This window comes from Pseudophryne corroboree, chromosome 2 (genome assembly GCF_028390025.1).
Source record: "Pseudophryne corroboree isolate aPseCor3 chromosome 2, aPseCor3.hap2, whole genome shotgun sequence".
Lineage (NCBI taxonomy): Eukaryota > Metazoa > Chordata > Amphibia > Anura > Myobatrachidae > Pseudophryne > Pseudophryne corroboree.
In genome coordinates, this window is record NC_086445.1 from 172,757,283 (window position 1) to 172,783,777 (window position 26,495).

A 26,495-nucleotide genomic window follows, 5' to 3' on the forward strand; every position below is an offset into this window, starting at 1 on the left:
CAGTAAACTGTTATGTTAATGACTGTTCAATGTAGCATGCTATATACTAGAGGTGGGCGGGTTCGGTTCCCTCAGAACCGAACTTCGCTACTCGAGGCAGATCCGAGTCCGGCTCGGGTTTTCCCGCCTGTCTCGGAAACCGGAACGAGGCAAAACGTGATCATCCCGCTGTTGGATTCTCGTGGGGTTTAGATTCCATATAAGCAGCCGGCATTTTCACACCGGCATTGGAGAGTGTAGAGAGAGGACGTGTCTCCGTCCTCAGTGTCCTGCATCAGTTCAGTGGTGGTGTCTTGTGCTGCATCAGTCCAGTCACAGTGGTGGTGTCCTCTGCTGCCATATGTCCAGTGCTGCTGTACAAGACCACACTGATCATACAGAATGAAAGAAGTGATACTGTGCAGTGTCACAAACATATAGGAACATATATTTGCAGTATCATAGCATTGATCATACAGAATAATAGACGTGATACTGTGCAGGTGTCACATACAGATAGTAGGAACATGTATCTGCAGTATAATTACACTGATCGTACAGAATGAGAGAAGTGATACTGTGCAGGTGTCACATACAGGTAGTAGGAACATGTATCTGCAGTATAATTACACTAATCGTACAGAATAATAGAAGTGCTACTGTGCAGGTGTCACATACAGATAGTAGGAACATGTTCTGCAGTATAATTACACTGATCGTACAGAATGAGAGAAGTGATACTGTGCAGGTGTCACATACAGGTAGTAGGAACATGTATCTGCAGTATAATTACACTGATCGTACAGAATGAGAGAAGTGATACTGTGCAGGTGTCACATACAGGTAGTAGGAACGTGTATCTGCAGTATAAGTACACTGATCGTACAGAATGAGAGAAGTGATACTGTGCAAGTGTCACATACAGGTAGTAGGAATGTGTATCTGCAGTATAATTACACTGATCATACAGAATGAGAGAAGTGATACTGTGCAGTGTCACATACATATAGGAACATATGTTTGCAGTATCATAGCATTGATCATACAGAATAATAGAAGTGATACTGTGCAGGTGTCACACACAGATAGTAGGAATGTGTATCTGCAGTATAATTACACTGATCATACAGAATAAGAGAAGTGATACTGTGCAGGTGTCACACACAGGTAGTAGGAATGTGTATCTGCAGTATAATTACACTGATCATACAGAATGAGAGAAGTGATACTGTGCAGTGTCACATACATATAGGAACATATGTTTGCAGTATCATAGCATTGATCATACAGAATAATAGAAGTGATACTGTGCAGGTGTCACACACAGATAGTAGGAACGTGTATCTGCAGTATAATTACACTGATCATACAGAATGAGAGAAGTGATACTGTGCAGGTGTCACATACAGGTAGTAGGAATGTGTATCTGCAGTATAATTACACTCATCGTACAGAATGAGAGAAGTGATACTGTGCAGGTGTCACATACAGGTAGTAGGAATGTGTATCTGCAGTATAATTACACTGATCATACAGAATGAGAGAAGTGATACTGTGCAGTGTCACATACATATAGGAACATATGTTTGCAGTATCATAGCATTGATCATACAGAATAATAGAAGTGATACTGTGCAGGTGTCACACACAGATTGTTAGGCGCCGGGGTCCGCTCGTCGGTGCGGCCCAGCGCCTAGCAACCAGGGACGCCGTGCGCGTACAGCCGCCGGCTCCCTGGCAACGCTAGACGCCGGGCGCACGGAGCCGCACGGACCCTAGCAACGGGGACGCCACTGGCGGACCGCGTTCCCCGTTGCTGGGTCCATTTAAATTAATAGGGCACCTGTTTCCTGGCCGTGCAGCAAGGCAGCTGCACGGCATTTAATCCAATCAGCCTCTGAACAGCTGATTGGAGGACTCCCTGTTAAGTACACTTCCTGGGCTTCTCACAGACGCCGGTAATAGCTTCCTGCATGCTGTATCTGTTTGCTGAGAGTGTTTCCAGTCCTGCTGTACCCGGTCGTTCCTGTCCTCAGTTGTCCTGTACTCGGAAGTCGTCATCTGTTCCTGGAGTCCTGACTGAGCACCTTTAAACATCCAGTGGTGTTCGTGAGTCACGGCGTAGCCGTGTGTTGCGGCTTGGCCGCTTTATTACTTATTATTTATCATTTGTGTTCCGGAGCTTTTGCGGAGGATTCCGCTCCCACAGATCCACTCTGGTATCCAGCGGTGCTGGGTAGGAGTAACGGACTAGTGGATTTTGGTTGTCCTTTTATCTGGCGGTTTTTCCGCGCATACTTCTGGTTTGGTTAGTTAGCTTGTTGCCCCTGGCCTGTTGTCAGTCAGAGGTCCTCTTGTCATCATCCTGCCTCGGATTTCCCTTTGTCTCTCACTAAGACCGGGGGGCACCGGAGTTGGGCAGACATAATCCGCCTTTCAAACGTGGCTGCCAGGGGCTCAAGAAACCATAGTCTCGCAAGGGATTTTCGATAGCACGGGTGAGACAATAGAGTTAGGGCGCCAGGGGCAACTAGTCTTTTCTAGCTCCCGTAACGAGCATTCCCCTTCCAGTACTCTGGCCATTGTCATTAGATCTCCTCCGGTCAGGAGTACTGGAATCATAACATTATTACCGGCCATACCAAAACTTAAAATTAAACAGGGTTTGATTTTTTCCTTATTCAGTTTTGTAAGAGTTATCGGCCTCATGAATCCCACAGGTTTAGGGCCAAATCCTGGCCAGCTCCTAGTCAGCCAGATTCAAGAACTTACTCAGAGGGTTCAGGATCTTTCCCTTCGGGTGAAGTCGCAGGAAGATCTTTTACGAACTTCCCCGAGGGTAGTCCCTGAACCAAAAATGCACTTGCCTGACCGTTTTTCTGGTGATAGGAAGGAGTTTTTTTAATTTTAAAGAATCCTGTGAACTTTATTTTCGTTTAAGACCGATCTCCTCAGGTACTGAATCTCAGCGGGTCGGAATTATTATTTCTTTGCTCCAGGGGGATCCTCAGACCTGGGCTTTTGGTTTAAAAGCAGAGGATCCGGCATTGTTGTCAGTAGACGCCTTTTTGGGGTCTTTAGGGCTTTTGTATGATGACCCTGATAGAGAGGCATCCGCTGAGAGTCAGTTACGCGCTCTCAGACAGGGTAGAAATCCTGCAGAGGTTTATTGTACAGAATTTCGCCGTTGGTCGAACGACTGTGGCTGGAATGACCCGGCCCTGCGCAGTCAGTTTCGCCTCGGCTTATCTGAGTCTATAGAAGACAGTCTCCTTCAGTATCCCGCTCCTGAGACTCTCGATAAACTCATGGAGCTTTCTATTAAGATTGATCGTCGTCTCAGAGAGCGGAGGGCTGAAAAAGGAGCACCTGTCAGGTCTACTCCATGTGTATTTTCCATTCCTGAGGACATAGAGGAGCCCATGCAGATGGGTCTCTCTCGGCTGTCTCCAGAAGAAAGAGCCAGAAGGCAAAACTCTGGTCTTTGTTTGTACTGTGGGGGTAAGGGACATTTTGCCCGTAATTTTCCGAACAAGTCGGGAAACGCCTCGACCAAGTGAATTGTGAGGGGGTTCACTTTGGTCTGCAGCTTATCTCCTCGAATAACTCCCTTTTAGTCCCAGCTAAAGTTTCCTTTGGCAGCCTCAGTTCTTCGGTGTCGGCTTTTGTTGACAGTGGAGCTGCAGGGAACTTTATGGACTTAACGTGGGCCAAAGCCTTAGGTATTCCTCAGTTAGCCTTGGGTAGGTGTATCACCATGCATGGTTTAGATGGGAGTCCCTTGTCCAATGGGGTTATTTCCCTCCGTACACCCCCTATACTACTTACGGTAGGAGCTCTTCATTCCGAAAAGATCGAGTTTTTCCTTACCCATTGCCCAGCATTTCCAGTGGTTCTGGGTCACCCTTGGCTGGCCTTTCATAATCCCATCATTGATTGGCAGTCGGGGGAGATTTCACAATGGGGTACCATCTGTAATAAGGAATGTATTACGTTTCCCGTCAGAATAGCTGCTGCCATTCCCGAACTCATTCCCGTGGAATACCAGGACTTTGTTGATGTGTTTTCCAAGGGCAATGCAGACATTCTGCCTCCCCATCGGCCTTATGATTGTGCTATTGAGCTAATTCCTGGTGCCACATTGCCAAAGGGAAGGTTATATGCATTATCCGGGCCAGAAACTGCGGCCATGAATGAGTATGTTAAGGAGAGCCTAGGGAAAGGATTTATCAGGCCATCTAAATCCCCTTTAAGTGCAGGCTTCTTCTTTGTGGAGAAAAAAGATGGATCACTCAGACCTTGCATTGACTTTAGAGCCCTGAATAAGATCTCAGTTAAAAATACTTACCCTCTGCCGCTGATTTCTGTCCTCTTTGATCAGCTGCGTTCGGCTGTGATTTTTTCTAAAATTGACCTGAGGGGAGCGTATAACCTCATCCGAATCAAGTCGGGAGATGAGTGGAAGACGGCTTTCAGTACTCAGTCGGGTCACTACGAGTATCTGGTGATGCCGTTTGGCTTGTCTAACGCTCCGGCAGTTTTCCAGGATCTCATTAACGATGTGCTCCGTGATTTTCTAGGAAGATTCGTGGTCGTTTACTTAGACGACATCCTGATCTATTCTGACTCAATTGAACAACATGTTACCCAGGTGCGTCAGGTTCTTCAAAAATTACGTGAAAATCACCTATATGCCAAGCTGGAGAAGTGTGAGTTTCATGTCACGGAGGTATCCTTTTTAGGGTACATTATTTCCCCTCGGGGATTCTGTATGGAACCTAAGAAGCTCCAAGCCATCCTTAGTTGGGCGCAACCCACCAACTTAAAAGCAATTCAGCGCTTTTTAGGGTTTGCAAATTATTATAGAAGATTTATTCATTCTTTTTCCGACCTGGTTGCTCCCATTGTGGCACTGACTAAGAAGGGAGCGGATCCTACCAACTGGTCACGTGAAGCTGAGTTATCCTTTCAGGCCTTGAAACAAGCTTTTGTCTCAGCTCCAGTCCTCAGACATCCCAACCCAGAATTGCCCTTCATTGTTGAGGTTGATGCCTCGGAGGTTGGAGTGGGGGCTATCCTATCTCAGAAGGATCCGGACTCTCTGGAACTACATCCTTGTGCCTTTATGTCCAGGAAATTCTCATCTGCTGAATCCAACTACGATGTTGGTAACCGGGAGTTACTGGCTATTAAATGGGCTTTCGAGGAGTGGAGGCATTGGCTTGAGGGAGCAACACATACCATTTCAGTATTGACTGACCACAAAAATCTTCAGTACATCGAATCAGCTAAGCGGCTGAATGCCCGGCAGGCTCGTTGGGCTTTATTTTTTACTCGTTTCAAGTTTATTATCACTTTTAGGCCAGGTTCCAAGAATACCAAGGCGGATGCCCTGTCACGCAGTTTTCTTCCAGTTCATAATAACAGTCCTGTTACTCCCATACTTCCGTCTTCAGTCATTTGGGCAGGCCTCACACAAGATTTGTTTACCCAGTTAAAGCAGCTTCAACATCAAGCTCCTGGAAATACTCCTGCTGGTCGTCTTTACGTCCCTGAGTTTTTGAGAGCTACTGTTTTGACTGAGTTTCATGATAGCAAAGTTGCCGGGCATCCGGGGATCTCTAAGACTTTGGAATTAGTCTCCCGCTCAGTATGGTGGCCTGGTCTTTCTAAAGACATTAAGGAGTTTGTTTTTTCTTGTCAGGTCTGTGCACAGCATAAGGTTCCCCGTTCCTTGCCTATCGGGCAACTTATGCCCTTAAATGTTCCTCTCAGGCCATGGTCTCATATTTCCATGGATTTTGTGGTAGACCTCCCTCTGTCAGCCGGATTCCGAGTCATATGGGTGGTAGTGGACCGTTTTAGCAAGATGGCCCATTTCATTGCTCTTCCCCGACTGCCATCTGCCCAGGGATTGGTTGTTTTGTTTCTCCGCCATGTTTTCAGACTTCATGGGTTGCCCACTGATATTGTTTCTGATCGGGGTCCACAATTCATTGCACAATTCTGGAAGTCTTTTTGTGCCTCATTAAAGATGAAATTGTCTTTAACATCCGGCTATCATCCCCAATCCAACGGGCAGACCGAGCGAGTTAATCAATCATTAAAACAGTATTTGCGTTTGTACTCAGCCAAACTCCAGAATGATTGGTCCGAGTTTCTTCCTTTGGCGGAGTTTGCTTACAACAATTCTTGTCATTCCTCCACTAATGTGTCTCCATTCTTTTCAGTTTTTGGTTTTCACCCCAGAGCTAATTCTTTTTTCCAACATTCCTCTGTTTCCTCGCTAACCTTAACCTCTCATCTCAGAGTCATTTGGAAAAAAGTGCACCTTGCTCTCAGAAAAGCGGCATTTCGAGAAAAAAAGTTTTCTGACAGGCTCCGGCGTCCTTGCACTTTTAAGGTGGGAGACAGGGTATGGTTGTCGACTCGTAACATTAGACTTCGACAAACCTCAGCTAGATTACGCCCCAAATTTATTGGACCATTTCATATTATTAAAAAAATCAATCCAGTTGCTTTCCGGTTACGTTTACCAAGAGCTCTCCGAATCGGAAATACGTTCCATTGCTCCCTGTTGAAACCATACGTTTCTTCCAGTAGATTTCCTCGGAAGATCTCTCAGGGGAAATCACCAGTAGATGTACAGGGACATCAGGAGTTCTTGGTGGAGAAGGTTCTCGATTCCAAATTGTCCCGGGGTCGGCTTTATTTTCTGGTGCACTGGAAGGGCTATGGTCCAGAGGAAAGGTCTTGGGTCCTGGATAAGGATCTCCATGCCCCGAGGCTCAAGAGGGCATTTTTTCAGGAATTTCCTCGGAAACCTGGCTTTAGGGGTTCCTTGACCCCTCCTCAAGGGGGGGGTACTGTCAGGCGCCGGGGTCCGCTCGTCGGTGCGGCCCGGCGCCTAGCAACCAGGGACGCCGTGCGCGTACAGCCGCCGGCTCCCTGGCAACGCTAGACGCCGGGCGCACGGAGCCGCACGGACCCTAGCAACGGGGACGCCACTGGCGGACCACGTTCCCCGTTGCTGGGTCCATTTAAATTAATAGGGCACCTGTTTCCTGGCTGTGCAGCAAGGCAGCTGCACGGCATTTAATCCAATCAGCCTCTGAACAGCTGATTGGAGGACTCCCTGTTAAGTACACTTCCTGGGCTTCTCACAGACACCGGTAATAGCTTCCTGCATGCTGTATCTGTTTGCTGAGAGTGTTTCCAGTCCTGCTGTACCCGGTCGTTCCTGTCCTCAGTTGTCCTGTACTCGGAAGTCGTCATCTGTTCCTGGAGTCCTGACTGAGCACCTTTAAACATCCAGTGGTGTTCGTGAGTCACGGCGTAGCCGTGTGTTGCGGCTTGGCCGCTTTATTACTTATTATTTATCATTTGTGTTCCGGAGCTTTTGCGGAGGATTCCGCTCCCACAGATCCACTCTGGTATCCAGCGGTGCTGGGTAGGAGTAACGGACTAGTGGATTTTGGTTATCCTTTTATCTGGCGGTTTTTCCGCGCATACTTCTGGTTTGGTTAGTTAGCTTGTTGCCCCTGGCCTGTTGTCAGTCAGAGGTCCTCTTGTCATCATCCTGCCTCGGATTTCCCTTTGTCTCTCACTAAGATCGGGGGGCACCGGAGTTGGGCAGACATAATCCGCCTTTCAAACGTGGCTGCCAGGAGCTCAAGAAACCATAGTCTCGCAAGGGATTTTCGATAGCACGGGTGAGACAATAGAGTTAGGGCGCCAGGGGCAACTAGTCTTTCTAGCTCCCGTAACGAGCATTCCCCTTCCAGTACTCTGGCCATTGTCATTAGATCTCCTCCGGTCAGGAGTACTGGAATCATAACACAGATAGTAGGAACGTGTATCTGCAGTATAATTACACTGATCATACAGAATGAGAGAAGTGATACTGTGCAGGTGTCACATACAGGTAGTAGGAACATGTATGTGCAGTATAATTACACTGATCATACAGAATAATAGAAGTGATACTGTGCAGGTGTCACATACAGGTAGTAGGAACGTGTATCTGCAGTATAATTACACTGATCATACAGAATGAGAGAAGTGATACTGTGCAGTGTCACATACATATAGGAACATATGTTTGCAGTATCATAGCATTGATCATACAGAATAATAGAAGTGATACTGTGCAGGTGTCACACACAGATAGTAGGAACGTGTATCTGCAATATAATTACACTGATCATAGGGTGAGCTGATTGGAGAGACTGTAACAGACCGGGACACTTATCTTTTGGATACTGCAGATCCAGATAAGGACACGGCACCTGGAAAAATCGTGAGGTACCCGTGTGATACCATTATGCGTGTTTGGGTGGGCATTGTATGACACCCCTATTTATCCGGTAAGCCTTCTACCTAGTCATTGGTGGATTCTTTGTGTGCATTTTTAACACTCTTTTGTGGAAAAATGAATAAACTGTACTACACTATATATCCCTCTTTCTCTTCCTATTTTGGGTCTGTATGGAGGTATTATTCTATCAGGAGAGAGGAGTTGAATGAGTAGGACAGAGAACGGATATTGAGCCTACCTCGGATTGGACTGAATTTGGACATTCAATAATTTTAGTTCTCCATACAAAAGAACTAGTGTCTTCAGAACTGTGTGACGTATAAATTTCCATATATCTGTTCACAGAATACTCCGTGATTATACCCAAGAGGGTGCGCACAGTTGCTTACATTGTGGATTTGTCTTATGTATCTGCAGTACCTCATTGCACCTCTTTCTTCTTTGCATGATGTGCTGTTTGGGGACTTTTTTTTTTTTTTTTTTTAAAGTGTCATCCTGTCTGCCATTGCAGTGCCACTCCTAGATGGGCCAGGTGTTTGTGCCGCACACTTGTGTCGCTTAGCTTAGCTTAGCCATCCAGCCACCTCGGTGCAACTTTAAGGCCTAAAAGCAATATTGTGAGGTGTTCAGAATAGACTGGAAATGAGTGGAAATGAACGTTATTGAGGTTAATAATAACATAGGATTAAAATTACCCCCAAATTATGTGATTTTAGCTGTTTTAGTGTTTTTATGTTTTTTTTTTTCAAAAATCATCCAGATCCAAAACACGAAAGGGTTTTTTTGGCAAAACCAATCCAGATCTAAAACACGAGCATGGAACCAGAACCAAACACGAAAAGTGCCCGCCACACATCTCTACTATAGACCATCAAATGCTGCTGGAGGTTTGTTGGGACAGTGCGCTATTAGTGCATCAGCTGCTGCTAAGCTGTCCAAAAAATCAAGTGAGAGTAATAAGAGAGAGCAATCAGGACCAAAGAGCATCATTACAGTCTCTTATACCGAGCAGCTGAAAGCTATATTGAGACAGCTCAGATTTATTGGAGGTTAAAGATATTTAGACCATGCATAGTGATTGCTAGGTTATTATTATATGCGTTGCTAGGTGGGATTGTCCTATGTTGTTGATAAAGAGTAAAGAAGTTCTGCCAGGATTGCTGATTTCAACTGTAGGAATTTGCTGCTAACGCATTTGGGACCTGATCAGCATCAGTTTTGCTCATTTCACGTCCTCAGAGGAATTTGCATTAGCGAGATCAGATAGCACACAGGCAGTGTTGCTCCTGCGCATTGCGCACAAAATCGTCAGTATGCGACTGAATAAAACCCTTGGTGCAGAGTCAACATTGATGCGCTTGTTAAGATGAATAATAAGAATTTACTTACCGATAATTCTATTTCTCGTAGTCCGTAGTGGATGCTGGGGACTCCGTCAGGACCATGGGGAATAGCGGCTCCGCAGGAGACAGGGCACAAAAATAAAGCTTTAGGATTAGGTGGTGTGTACTGGCTCCTCCCCCTATGACCCTCCTCCAAGCCTCAGTTAGGATACTGTGCCCGGACGAGCGTACACAATTAGGAAGGATATTGAACCCCGGGTAAGACTCATACCAGCCACACCAATCACACCGTATAACTTGTGATCTGAACCCAGTTAACAGTATGACAACGTAGGAGCCTCTGAACAGACGGCTCACAACAAATAACAACCCGATTTTTTTGTAACAATAACTATGTACAAGTATTGCAGACAATCCGCACTTGGGATGGGCGCCCAGCATCCACTACGGACTACGAGAAATAGAATTATCGGTAAGTAAATTCTTATTTTCTCTAACGTCCTAAGTGGATGCTGGGGACTCCGTCAGGACCATGGGGATTATACCAAAGCTCCCAAACGGGCGGGAGAGTGCGGATGACTCTGCAGCACCGAATGAGAGAACTCAAGGTCCTCCTCAGCCAGGGTATCAAATTTGTAGAATTTTGCAAACGTGTTTGCCCCTGACCAAGTAGCAGCTCGGCAGAGTTGTAATGCCGAGACTCCCCGGGCAGCCGCCCAGGATGAGCCCACTTTCCTTGTGGAATGGGCCTTGACAGATTTAGGTTGTGGCAAGCCTGCCACAGAATGTGCAAGTTGAATTGTGCTACAAATCCAACAAGCAATCGTCTGCTTAGAAGCAGGAGCACCCATCTTGTTGGGTGCATACAATATAAACAGTGAGTCAGACTTTCTGACTCCCGCCGTTCTTGAAATATATATTTTCAATGCCCGGACCACGTCCAACAACTTGGAATCCTCCAACTCGTTAGTAGCCGCAGGCACCACAATAGGCTGGTTCAGGTGAAACGCTGACACCACCTTAGGCAGAAAATGAGGACGCGTCCGCAGTTCTGCCCTGTCCGTATGGAAAATCAGATATGGGCTCTTATATGATAAGGCCGCCAATTCTGATACTCTCCTGGCTGAAGCCAGGGCCAGTAGCATGGTTACTTTCCATGTAAGATACTTCAACTCCACCGATTTGAGCGGCTCAAACCAATGGGATTTGAGAAAATCCAAGACTACATTAAGATCCCACGGTGCCACTGGGGGCACAACCGGAGGCTGTATATGTAGTACTCCTTTTACAAAAGTCTGGACTTCAGGAACTGAAGCCAATTCTTTCTGGAAGAAAATCGACAGGGCCGAAATTTGAACCTTAATGGACCCCAATTTGAGGCCCATAGACAATCCTGTTTGCAGGAAATGTAGGAATCGACCCAGTTGAAATTCCTCCGTGGGGGCCTTCCTGGCCTCACACCACGCAACATATTTTCTCCAAATGCGGTGATAATGTTGTGCAGTCACCTCCTTCCTGGCTTTTACCAGTGTAGGAATGACCTCTTCCGGAATGCCTTTTTCCCTTAGAATTCGGTGTTCAACCGCCATGCCGTCAAACGCAGCCGCGGTAAGTCTTGGAATAGACACGGTCCCTGCTGAAGCAGGTCCCGTCTTAGAGGTAGAGGCCACGGATACTCCGTGAGCATCTCTTGAAGTTCCGGGTACCAAGTTCTTCTTGGCCAATCCGGAGCCACTAGTATCGTTCTTACTCCCTTTTGCCGTATAATTCTCAGTACTTTTGGTATGAGAGGCAGAGGAGGGAACACATACACTGACTGGAACACCCACGGTGTTACCAGAGCGTCCACAGCTATTGCCTGAGGATCTCTTGACCTGGCGCAATACCTGTCCAGTTTTTTGTTGAGGCGGGACGCCATCATATCCACCATTGGTTTTTCCCAACGGTTCACAATCATGTGGAAGACTTCTGGATGAAGTCCCCACTCTCCCGGGTGTAGATCGTGTCTGCTGAGGAAGTCTGCTTCCCAGTTGTCCACTCCCGGAATGAATACTGCTGACAGTGCTATCACATGATCTTCTGCCCAGCGAAGAATCCTTGCAGCTTCTGCCATTGCTGTCCTGCTTCTTGTGCCGCCCTGTCTGTTTACGTGGGCGACTGCCGTGATGTTGTCCGACTGGATCAACACCGGCTGACCCTGAAGCAGGGGTTTTGCCAGACTTAGAGCATTGTAAATCGCTCTTAGCTCCAGTATATTTATGTGAAGAGACATCTCCAGGCTTGACCATACTCCCTGGAAGTTTCTTCCCTGTGTGACCGCTCCCCAGCCTCTCAGACTGGCATCCGTGGTCACCAGGACCCAGTCCTGTATGCCGAATCTACGGCCCTCTAACAGATGAGCACTCTGCAACCACCACAGAAGAGACACCCTTGTCCGTGGCGATAAGGTTATCCGCTGATGCATCTGCAGATGCGATCCGGACCATTTGTCCAGCAGATCCCACTGAAAAGTTCGTGCGTGGAATCTGCCGAATGGAATCGCTTCGTAAGAAGCCACCATCTTTCCCAGGACTCTTGTGCATTGATGCACAGACACTGTCCCTGGTTTTAGGAGGTTCCTGACAAGTTCGGATAACTCCCTGGCTTTCTCCTCCGGAAGAAACACCTTTTTCTGAACCGTGTCCAGAATCATTCCCAGGAACAGCAGACGTGTCGTCGGGGTCAACTGAGATTTTGGAAAATTCAGAATCCACCCGTGTTGTTGCAGCACTAGTTGGGTTAGTGCTACTCCGTCTTCCAGCTGTTCTCTGGACCTTGCCCTTATCAGGAGATCGTCCAAGTAAGGGATAATTAATACGCCTCTTCTTCGTAGAAGGATCATCATTTCGGCCATTACCTTGGTAAAGACCCGAGGTGCCGTGGACAATCCAAACGGCAGCGTCTGAAACTGATAATGACAGTTTTGCACCACGACCCTAAGGTACCCTTGATGTGAAGGGCAAATTGGGACATGCAGGTAAGCATCCTTGATGTCCAGGGACACCATAAAGTCCCCTTCTTCCAGATTCGCTATCACTGCTCTGAGTGACTCCATCTTGAACTTGAATTTTTGTATGTACAGGTTCAAAGATTTCAGATTTAGAATAGGTCTTACCGAGCCGTCCGGCTTCGGTACCACAAATAGCGTGGAGTAATACCCCTTTCCCTGTTGTAGGAGGGGTACCTTGACTATCACCTGCTGAGAAAACAGCTTGTGAATGGCTTCCAATACCGTCGCCCTGTCTGAGGGAGACGTTGGCAAAGCAGACTTTAGGAACCGGCGAGGGGGAGACTTCTCGAATTCCAACCTGTAACCCTGAGATACTACCTGCAGAATCCAGGGGTCCACCTGTGAGCAAGCCCACTGTGCGCTGAAATTCTTGAGTCGACCCCCCACCGCTCCTGAGTCCGCTTGTAAGGCCCCAGCGTCATGCTGAGGGCTTTGCAGAACCCTGGGAGGGCTTCTGTTCCTGGGCAGGGGCTGCTTGCTGCCCTCTCTTACCCCTTCCTCTGCCCCGAGGCAGATATGACTGTCCTTTTGTCCGCTTGTTCTTATAGGACCGAAAGGACTGCGGCTGAAAAGACGGTGTCTTTTTCTGTTGGGAGGGGGGCTGAGGTAAAAAAGTGGATTTTCCGGCAGTTGCCGTGGCCACCAGATCTGATAGACCGACGCCAAATAATTCCTCCCCTTTATACGGCAATACTTCCATATGTCGTTTGGAATCCGCATCACCTGACCACTGTCGCGTCCATAAACTCCTTCTGGCAGATATGGACATCGCATTTACTCTCGATGCCAGAGTGCAAATATCTCTCTGCGCATCTCGCATATAAAGGAAAGCATCCTTTAATTGCTCTATAGTCAATAAAATACTGTCCCTATCCAGGGTATCAATATTTTCAGTCAGGGAATCCAACCAGACGACCCCAGCACTGCACATCCAGGCTGAGGCGATGGCTGGTCGCAGTATAACACCAGTATGTGTGTATATACTTTTTAGGGTAGTTTCCAGTCTCCTATCCGCTGGATCCCTGAGGGCGGCCGTATCAGGAGACGGTAACGCCACTTGTTTTGATAAGCGTGTGAGCGCCTTATCCACCCTAGGGGGTGTTTCCCAGCGCGCCCTAACCTCTGGCGGGAAAGGGTATAATGCTAATAACTTTTTTGAAATTAGCATTTTTCTATCTGGGTTAACCCACGCTTCATCACATACATCATTTAATTCCTCTGATTCAGGAAAAACTACAGGTAGTTTTTTCACCCCCCACATAATACCCCTTTTTGTGGTACTTGCAGCATCAGAGATATGCAAAGCCTCCTTCATTGCCGTGATCATATAACGTGTGGCCCTACTTGAAAATACGTTTGTTTCATCACCGTCGACACTAGATTCAGTGTCTGGGTCTGTGTCGACCGACTGAGGTAAAGGGCGCTTTACAGCCCCTGACGGTGTCTGAGACGCCTGGGCAGGTACTAACTGGTTTGCCGGCCGTCTCATGTCGTCAACTGATTTTTGTAATGTGCTGACATTATCACGTAATTCCATAAACAAAGCCATCCATTCCGGTGTCGACTCCCTGGGGGGTGACATCACCATTATCGGCAATTGCTCTGCCTCCACGCCAACATCGTCCTCATACATGTCGACACACACGTACCGACACACAGCAGACACACAGGGAATGCTCTTATCGAAGACAGGACCCCACTAGCCCTTTGGGGAGACAGAGGGAGAGTTTGCCAGCACACACCCAAGCGCTATAATATATATGGGAACAACCTTATATAAGTGTTGTTCCTTATAGCAGCTTAAATATATCCAATATATCGCCAAAAAATGCCCCCCCTCTCTGTTTTACCCTGTTTCTGTAGTGCAGTGCAGGGGAGAGTCCTGGGAGCCTTCCTCACAGCGGAGCTGAGCAGGAAAATGGCGCTGTGTGCTGAGGAGAATAAGCCCCGCCCCCTATTTCGGCGGGCTTTCCTCCCGTAGTTTTAGATAACTGGCATGGGTTAAATACATACATATAGCCTTAATGGCTATATGTGATGTATTCTTTTGCCATAAGGTATTAAAATATTGCTGCCCAGGGCACCCCCAGCAGCGCCCTGCACCCTCCGTGACCGCTTGGTATGAAGTGTGTGACAACAATGGCGCACAGCTGCAGTGCTGTGCGCTACCTTCATGAAGACTGAAGAGCCTTCTGCCGCCTGTTTCCGGACCTTCAATCTTCAGCATCTGTAAGGGGGGTCGGCGGCGCGGCTCCGGGACGAACCCCAGGGTGAGACCTGTGTTCCGACTCCTTCTGGAGCTAATGGTGTCCAGTAGCCTAAGAATCCAATCCATCCTGCACGCAGGTGAGTTGAAATTCTCTCCCCTAAGTCCCTCGATGCAGTGAGCCTGTTGCCAGCAGGACTCACTGAAAATAAAAAACCTAAAAAACTTTTTCTAAGCAGCTCTTTAAGAGAGCCACCTAGATTGCACCCTGCTCGGACGGGCACAAAAACCTAACTGAGGCTTGGAGGAGGGTCATAGGGGGAGGAGCCAGTACACACCACCTAATTCTAAAGCTTTATTTTTGTGCCCTGTCTCCTGCGGAGCCGCTATTCCCCATGGTCCTGACGGAGTCCCCAGCATCCACTTAGGACGTTAGAGAAATCGCACAAAATCGTCAGTATGCGACTGAATAAAACCCTTGGTGCAGAGTCAACATTGATGCGCTTGTTAAGATGAATATTATATTTATGATACAATCTAGTCTGCACTAATTCACATAAATTGCGTTAGGGAAGTGTGTGTTAAAAGACTGCAGAGTTTTTATTAATAGAAATTCAAATACTGAATAATTTTCAAGGAATATAAAGAGACAATGTTATTAAAACGAGTATAAAACTCTCTGCATTGAGATACAATATATCCAGTTTCACACTTATAAATGCAGAGTTTTGATACTAAGCTGACTATACTATATGTCAATGTTGACTTTCATGGGATCTCTATAATATTGGAGCCTAACAGGAAATTGAAATAGATTTGAACAATGAGATAGCAGAGTTTGGAATTTCTTTCAGCGGACCTTTATTTGGTATATATTGTTTAGTTCGAATGATGGATCCTTATCTCCCATAGTTTGATACAATATAGTGGTTTTATTAATTTATCATTGCTCTCAAATAGCCTGATTATTAAGGCTAATAAAAATATAAAAATTTTTAATAAGTAGATGTTATGGCCGGGATGTAATGGGAGTCGATAACCGCAAAATGTCTGATGTTTGCGGCTATAGCCGCAAACATCGGGAATTTTGCATAGTCGGCTAATGTATTAGCAGCCGAAAACGGTGTTTTTCAGGTTTGCTTTTGGCTCTAAAGTAGAGCGCCCGATAAAAAGGTCCAGATGTTTTGGCCATGTTAAATATACAACTCGACCAATGTAATGGAGTCCGATATTGCAAGTCGTGCACAAAGCTGCTTTAAAATGCTTGAGGTGTTTTTTTGACCGAGCTGGTTATGAAAATGTTGGAAATCATAAAATTTTGCCTCTGAAAAAAAATCAAACAAAAAACTTTGATCTCTGAAACTAGTCCGCGTAGTGTACGTATCCTTTTTGCACAGATACATGCGTCTAATACACCAAGAGATCTATTAGGATGCACAAGCAGTTTATGCAGATTTAAATGATATGCAGCATGGCTATATTCTGTGTGTAATTGCAACTGAATAAGTGCATACAAAATGTTATGCTACAGTGTATTCCAGCCTAACACTTTAACATAATTAGGTATGCTGACACAGTCACAATTACACACAGACTATAGCCCTGCCGCATATTTAAATCAGCATAAACTGATTAATCCCCCGTCCTCCAGGACGCACATTTAGGGCAGGCATGTCCAAACTGCGGCACTCCAGCTGTTGTGAAACTACATATCCCAGCATGCCCTGACACAGTTTTGCTGTCAGAGAATGCTAAAGCTGTGTCAGGGCATGCTGGGATGTGTAGTTTCTCAACAGCTGGAGGGCCGCAGTTTGAACATGCCTGATTTAGGGTGTGTGTTGCTTTAATCATGGGACATTTGGGTGACTTTCTCTGACAATGTGTACCTACTATACTAAAAAAACGCGTTCCGGATGGTACGAAAAATATCGGACGTTTTCTAGTCTAAATACCGCAACAACTTAGATCTGATACGCAGAAGCTGGGAAATAGCTGCACGCCATTACATTGCCTGAGTTCCGAGAAACAGATGCACACTTGTAATGTCAGATGTGGTGTGATAATTTCCTGGGTGGCATTATCGGCTCCCATTACATCCCGTCCTATGTGTGATTATATGCTAAGCCAGTAGCCAGATGCTGGAATTTAAATATATTAAGGTTTAAGTTGTCTTATCACTTTTTATAACCAACATCTGCACTTACACTTGCGTGTTTCTAGACTGATTGGTAGGATGAAACAATTTACCCATTGGTTAAGCTGCAACCAGGGGCGTCTCTAGAGAGGAGGTGACCCGTGTGCAGACTCCTTGTGTGGGCCCTCTCCTCTCCTGTACCCGTCGTGCTGCTGCTAGCGCACTGACCACTAGAGACTCTGGCACAGTGCCAGAGTCTACAGCGCATGCGCAGGACTCCGTAAAATGGCCGGCGCGCCTCTTTTTATTTCGGAGTCCTGCGCATGCAGTGGTCAGTGCGCTAGCAGCAGCACGACGGCTACGGGAGAGCAGGGGGCCCACACGGTCAGCGATTGACTCCGGAAAGGTAAGTATAGGAGAAATGGGTGCAATGTGTGCGGTGTGGGCCCCCCTGGACTTAGGGGCCCGTGTGCACCGCACATGCTGCACCCATTATAGAAACACCAATGGCTGCAACACTAGAGAATAAGGGGCTTATTTATCAATTACCATTTGCGGGATATTCCTGTTTTCTAGTAGTACCTGCAAATAATAAGTATCCCCCATATTTGTGTAGCTACAGGATGTAGTCAATTTACCTACAATCAAAATCCCAAAGGTCAAACTACCGTCAACCATTGACTGACGGTCAAAATACCGATATGTAAAATACAGACAAGGTCATAATGCCGACATTTAAAGTGTCGACAGGTCAAAATGTCGACATGGGTTTTCATTGAAACTGACATGTTCATACTTTACCATCCCAGTTGACCTGAAGGGGGAATATAATAGTGTGCAGAGTGCAGCGAGGCGCCGTGCCCGAGCGAGCCATGCGAGGGGACACGGTACACTTATACGGTGTACATGTCGACATACACAAAAAAAAACAATGAAAAACTCTTGTCAACTTTTTGACCTGTTGGCATTTTGTCCTTGTCTGTATTTCAAATGTTGGTATTTTGATCTTGTCGCGATTGACCGTAGGTCAATTGTTGTCGGGATTTTGATTGTAGGTATTTCATACTGATCCCAAAGCTACAACTGCAGCAGATATCGTGGGATTCTTTTTAGCCAAATTTACCAAGCTTGGCCCCAGTAGGGATAGGGATCTGTAGGATCACTCCCCAGCACTCACCTCTAGCACATGTGTGGTCAGCAGATCATGCATGCACATAGTACTGCACACAGCTCCTGAAGGGGTTAGGACTCGGTACATGCAGGTAAATTTTAATACATCTGGGTGGATCATAGTTTCTGGTCTCAAATCCGATAAATAATAAGTATACCCCTAAGACAGTGAATGAAGTGATTTCAATATATAACCTGTGTGTTGCCTTATAATATTGCGCCTGCGGGTGGGAGTGGTTTGAATAAACTGTACATTTTAAATTCACCTTATAACTTCTTTCAGTTTGTCAGTAAAATGTCTGTAAAAAAATAACTACTTTAATACAAGAGGCGTACATAAATACAGCTATGAAATATATCCCAATTCTCTCACTATCAAACATCCTGTATCATCAGAGATAACAATATCTTTCACCAAGGTTGCTATTATAGGATGTTTATCTTCCATGCCAGAGATTTACAGAGATAATGTACCTCACAATTGTTCATATATTGTGCTTGAACAATACGTACATTTTATCTGCTTCATTTCTCTCTTCCACCTTGTAATTTACCTCAGCCACAGATTGTACTGCTCACAATACAGGCAATACCAGCCATACACCTGTGCCTCATCCCAGCAGCCTTTCATCGAATCCTGGGACACAGCTTTCCTTTATCTTTAAAAAGTTAAATTAAAAAGAAAAAAAGTTAAATGAAGTAAGTGAAATGTTAAAACAAATATATTGTAACACAAGTTTTCCAGTTATAACCACAGTGTCTTTACTGGCATCAGACACTGTAGCACAGCATACCTGGTCACACAGGTATATAGAGAAAATAAACAGACAAACAAAGAAGGTCCTAGCACTTCCCGTGCTCAAAAGTCATTCTGCTGCAGTGGCTTGCAGCTACACATACCATAAACTCCTGGCACGGACAATGTCCACAGTCCCTGGCGCTATACACTCAGCTCTGCTCACTGGTCTACTAATACCCCTTTTACACTCGCATGAAAATCCCGGGATATTGCACGTGAACGCGCATCATCCCGGGTTTTTTGTCAGTGTGAAAGGGTACAGGGACAATTTCCGGGGTCGAGCATCCCGGGATTTCAACCCAGGTCTCGACCAGGGTTGAATCCGGGACCGTCCCGGGAAGCTGGGTAGTGTGAAAGGGCCCGTTCCGGGATTCACTACCCGGGACTGTTAAAAGGCCTCCGATTGGAGCTTTCATGGGCTCAGAAAAGATGATGTCATCTTCCAGAGCCCTGGGGAGTGTCCTGGATGCGTGTGAGGAAGGCAGCATGGCGACCTGGACAGACCAGGAGGTTAGAGAGTTGCTGAGCATTAGGGGAGAGGAGGAAATAATGAGGCAGATCACAGGCACAGTTAAAGATGCAGTGATTTATAAAAACATCTCCAAGATGCTGGAAGCCAGAGGAATCATCCGCACACAGCAGCAAGTGTTAAACAAAATGAAAACTCTTAAAAAGCAGTTCCTGAAGGTGCATGACAACAACAGGAAAAAGAGCGGTGTTGGCCGTATCGACTGGCAGTACTATGACATCTGCGCCAATATCTTTGGAAACACAGCTATATGCAGTCCGGTGAGTCTGTCTTCCAGTTCACAGTACACAGCTACAGAAGGCACTCCAGAAGAGACACAGACAAGCAGTGACGTCTGTCCGTCATCACCGTTGTTAATTGACGACACACCTGAGGACAGCGATACATCCTCCCAGCCGTCCATAAACACATCCAGAAACGACGACAGCATAACTGCAACCATTGAAGACGTCGTGGATGCTCAGACCAGTGACAGTGGGACTGTACAAAGTGCCGTCACCGTCACCCCAACTTTACAGAAAAACAGTAAGTACATGTTTAGAAATTAACACTCATAGCACAAATCCACAATTGTTAATCATCCGGTTATGTGTGTAGTATGAGTGGCCAGTGTGGCGGCAGCGTGGCGAGCGCAAATGAGCCCCTTGCAGGATCACTGCGCTCATCACGCTGCTGGCACGGTGGCACGCTTTGCAATTTCTGCCCCCACCCAGGGGGGCTTTGCATTTTTATAAATAGTTCAATGTTGCAGAGTAGCTAGTGTGTAGGTGGATTAATGCCACAAACACATGTTTGCTAACGCTGCTATTTTTATATACGCTCATTTTGTATTTCTTCTCTTCACAGTTTACACCGTACCGCCTAGAAGGAAGAAACTGAGCAGAGCGGAGCAAGTGGCTAAAGCCATGTCAAATGTCCTTGTCGACCAACTCCGAGAGATGGACGCAACAATGTCCGCACAGGAGGATGCAAGGCTCGACAGGTTTCTAGAGGCAGAACGCCAAATGCATGATGCATTTCTTTCCCAAGTCATGACAATGCAGGAACGCATGAGTAGAGAGCAGTATGACCGGCACAGGGAATTGCACCAAATGAACATGGCGTTCTATGAGCGTATGAGTAATACCTCAAGAGCACCAATCCAACACCACAACTCACAATACCCTGAGCAGGGTTTTTCATCATTTAATCCTGGCCCATACTATGCCCCAAATACTGCACCATCTAGCGCGCAAAGCACAGAGTTTACTGTATTGCGCAATTTGCAGTGAAACACAGTGAATTTCTTATTGTTGTTATTTGTTGTTAAATAACCAGTGTGGTCAGTGTTTATGCACAACTGTTTGTGCATTCTTTAATTTTTGTTCTGTTTTGTATAGTGTCTACATTAAAGCACTCTTTATTTATTTTTTACACAGTAATAATATACTGCAGGGACACTGTGGTTTATGGTGTTGTATCTACAAGCCTACCAGTGTTTTATTTTTATTTTTATGCCAATCAAAACTTGATTGCAAATCTATGCATAACATTCCCACTTGTGCGTAACAGTAGACCATGTTTTCAGTGTTTTCTACATTGTTTCTCCATATATACACAGTTGCTGGCAATGTGTTTTTTTTGAAAATCATAAATATTGAAACCAAAGATCAAAGGTGGAATACAAAATAAAAAAAATGTAATTCACCAAACATGTTGTGCTGATTCTTAAACACTATTGTACCAGTGCTGCAAGGTTGGACGTAATAGTGTGGCGTATTTGTTCTGCAGCGGAGTTTGAGGCAGTCCCAAACAAAGCACCTTCCACATGTGGGTTCATAACCTCAGGGTCCAGCACAGTCCACTCAGGAAGGAATACCTCATTTTTCAGTTCACAGATGTTGTGCAGTATACAGCACGCAGCTACTACATTAGGCATATTCTTTAGGTCCACATCATTGCGCTTCATCAAACAATGCCATCTTCCTTTTAACCTGCCAAAGGCGTTCTCAACCACTATCCTTGCTGAACTCAGGGTGTGAGTATAGGTTTATTGCTCTGGGGTTAACTGGACCTGTTGGGTGTAGCCTTTCATAATCCAGGGGCGTAAAGGGTATGCAGCATCCCCGATGATGTGGACAGGGATCTCCACCCCATTCACAATCTTTGCACACTCTTTGGGGTACAGCCAGCCTCCCTGCTTCTCCTCTACGATGTTGTACAGGTCAGAATTGGCAAGAACTCAGGAGTCATGAGATCGGCCTGGCCAGCCAATAAACACATCTAGGAAACTAAAGAACAGTAAAATTTAAAAAAGTTAGAATGTAAAACTCACACATGCAACTCATCCCACCACCCCAAAAATAAACACTTACCAATATTTGTGGTCCACAACAGCCTGTAATATGATGGAGTGCCAGCCCTTCCTATTAAAATAGTCAGCATGGTTGTCACGTGGGGCAATAATGGGGATGTGTGTCCCATCAATCGCTCCTCCACACTGCGGATAACCTCGCTTCACAAATCCTTTGATGGTATCCTGTAAGCGCTGTCCTTGTGGTAGAGATATGAAGCGCTTGTATAAGGTAGATACAATTGCTTTAGTCACCTGGTGGACTATGACACAGCAGGTGGAGATCGCAAAACACCGAACAAGCATGAGACTGAGCGGTACTCTCCTGGGGTAGCATACCACCACAATGCAATAGCTAGCCTCCTGCGTGCCTCGATGGGTCTCCTAAGCCTGGTGGTCTGCATGTCAAGTGCTGGGGTAAGTAATTCCAGGATGTAGTTAAAGGTTGCACGAGACACACGGAAGTTAGCCATCCACTCCTCATCCTGGTAAGCTTCAACGCCCCTCATAAAGGCTTCTCCGTGCCGGCGATCTCTGGACCAAAATGACCGGTTAGACCCCATACTCACGCTCAGGATGGTACTCATCCTGGATGATATGAGGGCTCTCCTCCTGCGCAAATATTGGCGGCGACTAGTAGCCCTATCCACCATAAATTGCGCCCTCCTCCTCCTCCTCATAAAATATATGTGCAGTATACTACACAGTGTGACAAGCTGCATCATGCTGTCACTGGCTGTATGAAACATCTGCAAAGCAGAAAGAATCATGAGCTCAGGCATACACACTGGTACTCCGTCGGCCATGACTGCAGCAATGGTGTGAGCAGGCACCACCCCTCCCTTTGTTGACTACTGTGACCTCATCTATGTGAGCCAGAAAAAGGCCATTTCTAATGACATACATATGCATTTGCAGGGATATCCCGGGATCAGTGTAAATGGGGCTGTCCCGGGTCGATCCCAGGTCTTAGTGCAGTGTGAAAGGGGTCAGTCCCGGGAATGCATCCTGGGACGCATCCCGGGAAGCATCCCGGGAGTGACCCGGGTGTGCGAGTGTAAAAGGGGTATAACAGGCATCAGCACAATGCATTGTGGGTAAGAGGGATTTTTAAACCCCGCTCCTGTACCTGACTTCCTGCTGTCTCTGGGTGAGCTAGAAAACCTGGACCTCTGTTTCTCCAGCTGCAGCTGTGCAATTTAGAAAGCCTGGAATTATAAACATCCACTACAGGTGCAGAATGTGAAGGCCTTGTTTTCTTCTCCCTTGAAGGGAGCTGATCCCACCAGAATGTGGGCAATTGTGGTGAGACACAAGCTCTCTCACCACAATATATATATTTATTTGTGGAAAAACGAAATATACATTATGTATCAATATACCCAATGTAACAATGTACCCCTACTGCAGGCATTCCCAACCACGCTCCTCAAGGCACACTAACAGTGCAGGTTTTAGTGATATCCAGGCTTCAGCACAGGTGACTTAATTAGTAGCTCAGTTATTTTGATTTAACCATCAGTGCTGCAGCCTGGATATCACTAAAACCTGCACTGTTGGTGTGCCTTGAGGACCGTGGTTGGGAATGCCTGCCCTACTGCTTTGTAAGACCATTAGAAGTCACCTCTAACATCTGTGCCCAGAGGGATATGCATAGGGGGGCTCCAGATATTTAGAAACCCCCCCCATGCCACTGCCCTGAACCACATATCAATTTCAGTGTACATACCTCTCAACTGTCCCGATTTTCACAGGACAGTCCTATTTTTTGGACATTGTCCTGCTGTTCCACCCATGGGCCACAGTGTTCCTCAGTGGAGGGCAGTTGGGAGGCTCCTGTCACTCATTGCTCTGCTTAGCAGAGTAGCGATGAAATGTGCACAGCATCTATTTATGGGAAGCAGGGAGACTGAGGGTATGCCCCCTTAGTGAAGAGAACAGGAGGCGTGGCTTGTGATCATGGAATTCCGTGAAGCCATGCCCCTTTTTACATCCTCTTTACAGGCGAACGTGGCACAGGAGTCCCAAGTCCGTAACAAGGAATGTTGAGAGGTATGGGTGTATAAGTAGACCAATGTGTACATGTATGTCTAGGGACGGTGCTAGGCTCTTCTGCTGCTCACCTAGATTTCTGGACTTGCTCCAATGCCTGGCAATGCAGAAGACTTGGAGTGTAGAATGGCGCCCACATCCGGAAATAAAATCCCTTTCAGCACAGGCGAGCTATCTAGCACATGCTTGCCTATGCTCCTAGACAGTAGCGGATCTTGCCACGGGCAAGCAGGACTTTTGCTCTGGGCGCCGCCTTCCGGTGGGTGCCGGCGCCTTCCAGAGGGCGCCGCACCATGGCAAGATCTGCCTCTGTGCCCCCCGCAGTGCCCCGCTGTGCCCCCCACAGTGCCCCCCGCTTTGAAGGGAACCAGACGCGTAGCGTCTAGTTTCCCTTCATGGAGAGGACCTTTCTTGTGCGGTGCGCGATGACGTCATCGCGCACAGCAAAGGTCCTCTCCATGAAGGGAAACTAGACGCTACGGTCTAGTTTCCCTTCATGGAGAGAACCTTTGCTGTGCGGTGCGCGATGACGCACAGCATAGTGGCACAGACACTAGGGGTCATAATTGACCTCTAGTGTCTATGCTGTTCTATGGGAGAGACGTAATAACGTCTCTCCCATAGATCCTCCTGCATCCAGCCTACCTCTGCAGTGAAATAGAGTGCGATGACATGATTTACTGTGATTTGCTTCATCATCGTTGTGTCATTGCACCATGGAGAGCGGTGTTGAAATCACACCCCCGCCCTATCTCTCTGAATACAGTAGAATTGTGATACCCTAGAATCTGAGTGGGTAAAGACTGGGAGATAGGACCCCGCAGACACTCTGCAGGCAGTCCAACTACATCTGCGCTAAACGTGCACTGCCTGCGTGGATAGGAGCGCCCGCGCGTAGCCGTGCCGAGCTGCGGCATTTGCTACTCCCATTCATGCGCATGGGGCACGTGCGTGTCTAAGATGCGTATGCGCCCCAGACATGGACGCGTTCACGCCTAACAAGGTGTGATCATGGTAAGATGTAGCCACGATGAGCGTGACTATATCTGTACTAAGCAGTGAAAAGAGTGGAGAGGTGAGTCAATGGAGAAGTTGCCCATGGCACCCAATCAGCTGCTCCATATAATTTTATAATATGCAAATTCTAAATGTTACTTCAATGCTGATTGGTTGCCATGGGCAACTTCTCCACTGGCTCACTTATTCACTATTTTCTCTGTTTAGTACTAGAGATGAGCGGGTTCGGTTTCTCTGAATCCGAACCCGCCAGAACTTCATGTTTTTTTCACGGGTCCGAGCGACTCGGATCTTCCCGCCTTGCTCGGTTAACCCGAGCGCGCCCGAACGTCATCATGACGCTGTCGGATTCTCGCGAGGCTCGGATTCTATCGCGAGACTCGGATTCTATATAAGGAGCCGCGCGTCGCCGCCATTTTTCACACGTGCATTGAGATTGATAGGGAGAGGACGTGGCTGGCGTCCTCTCCGTTTAGAATAGATTAGAGAGACACTTGATTTACTAATTTTGGGGAGCATTAGGAGTACTCAGTACAGTGCAGAGTTTTGCTGATAGTGACCACCAGTTTTAATTATAATCCGTTCTCTGCCTGAAAAAAGCGATACACAGCACACAGTGACTCAGTCACATACCATATCTGTGTGCACTGCTCAGGCTCAGGCCAGTGTGCTGCATCATCTATTATCTATATATAATATTATATATATCTGTCTGACTGCTCAGCTCACACAGCTTATAATTGTGGGGGAGACTGGGGAGCACTACTGCAGTGCCAGTTATAGGTTATAGCAGGAGCCAGGAGTACATAATATATTATATAGTGAGTGACCACCAGACACACAGTGCAGTTTATTTAATATATCCGTTCTCTGCCTGAAAAAAGCGATACACACAGTGACTCAGTCAGTCACATACCATATCTGTGTGCACTGCTCAGGCTCAGGCCAGTGTGCTGCATCATCTATATATATTATATATCTGTCTGACTGCTCAGCTCACACAGCTTATAATTGTGGGGGAGACTGGGGAGCACTACTGCAGTGCCAGTTATTAGAGATGAGCGGGTTCGGTTTCTCTGAATCCGAACCCGCCAGAACTTCATGTTTTTTTTCACGGGTCCGAGCGACTCGGATCTTCCCGCCTTGCTCGGTTAACCCGAGCGCGCCCGAACGTCATCATGACGCTGTCGGATTCTCGCGAGGCTCGGATTCTATCGCGAGACTCGGATTCTATATAAGGAGCCGGGCGTCGCCGCCATTTTTCACACGTGCATTGAGATTGATAGGGAGAGGACGTGGCTGGCGTCCTCTCCGTTTAGAATAGATTAGAGAGACACTTGATTTACTAATTTTGGGGAGCATTAGGAGTACTCAGTACAGTGCAGAGTTTTGCTGATAGTGACCACCAGTTTTATTTATAATCCGTTCTCTGCCTGAAAAAAGCGATACACAGCACACAGTGACTCAGTCACATACCATATCTGTGTGCACTGCTCAGGCTCAGGCCAGTGTGCTGCATCATCTATTATCTATATATAATATTATATATATCTGTCTGACTGCTCAGC

The 26,495-nt window shown here is 46.7% G+C and overlaps 1 protein-coding gene across 5 annotated transcripts in view; it reads right to left on the bottom strand.

The window, feature by feature from the left end:
• Positions 1-26,495, bottom strand: part of ASIC1 (acid sensing ion channel subunit 1) — a 457,033-nt gene that overhangs the window by 356,314 nt on the left and 74,224 nt on the right. The window contains exon 2 of one of the 5 annotated variants that reach the window (XM_063952026.1): positions 18,753-18,857. The exons of 3 other annotated variants lie outside the window; for them this stretch is intronic. In XM_063952026.1, coding sequence (XP_063808096.1) covers positions 18,753-18,829 — 77 coding nt within the window. In that variant the 5' untranslated portion in view covers positions 18,830-18,857. Of the gene's footprint in view, positions 1-18,711; positions 18,858-26,495 lie in introns of those variants that run through there. One more of the 5 variants, XM_063952031.1, reaches the window with a different exon arrangement.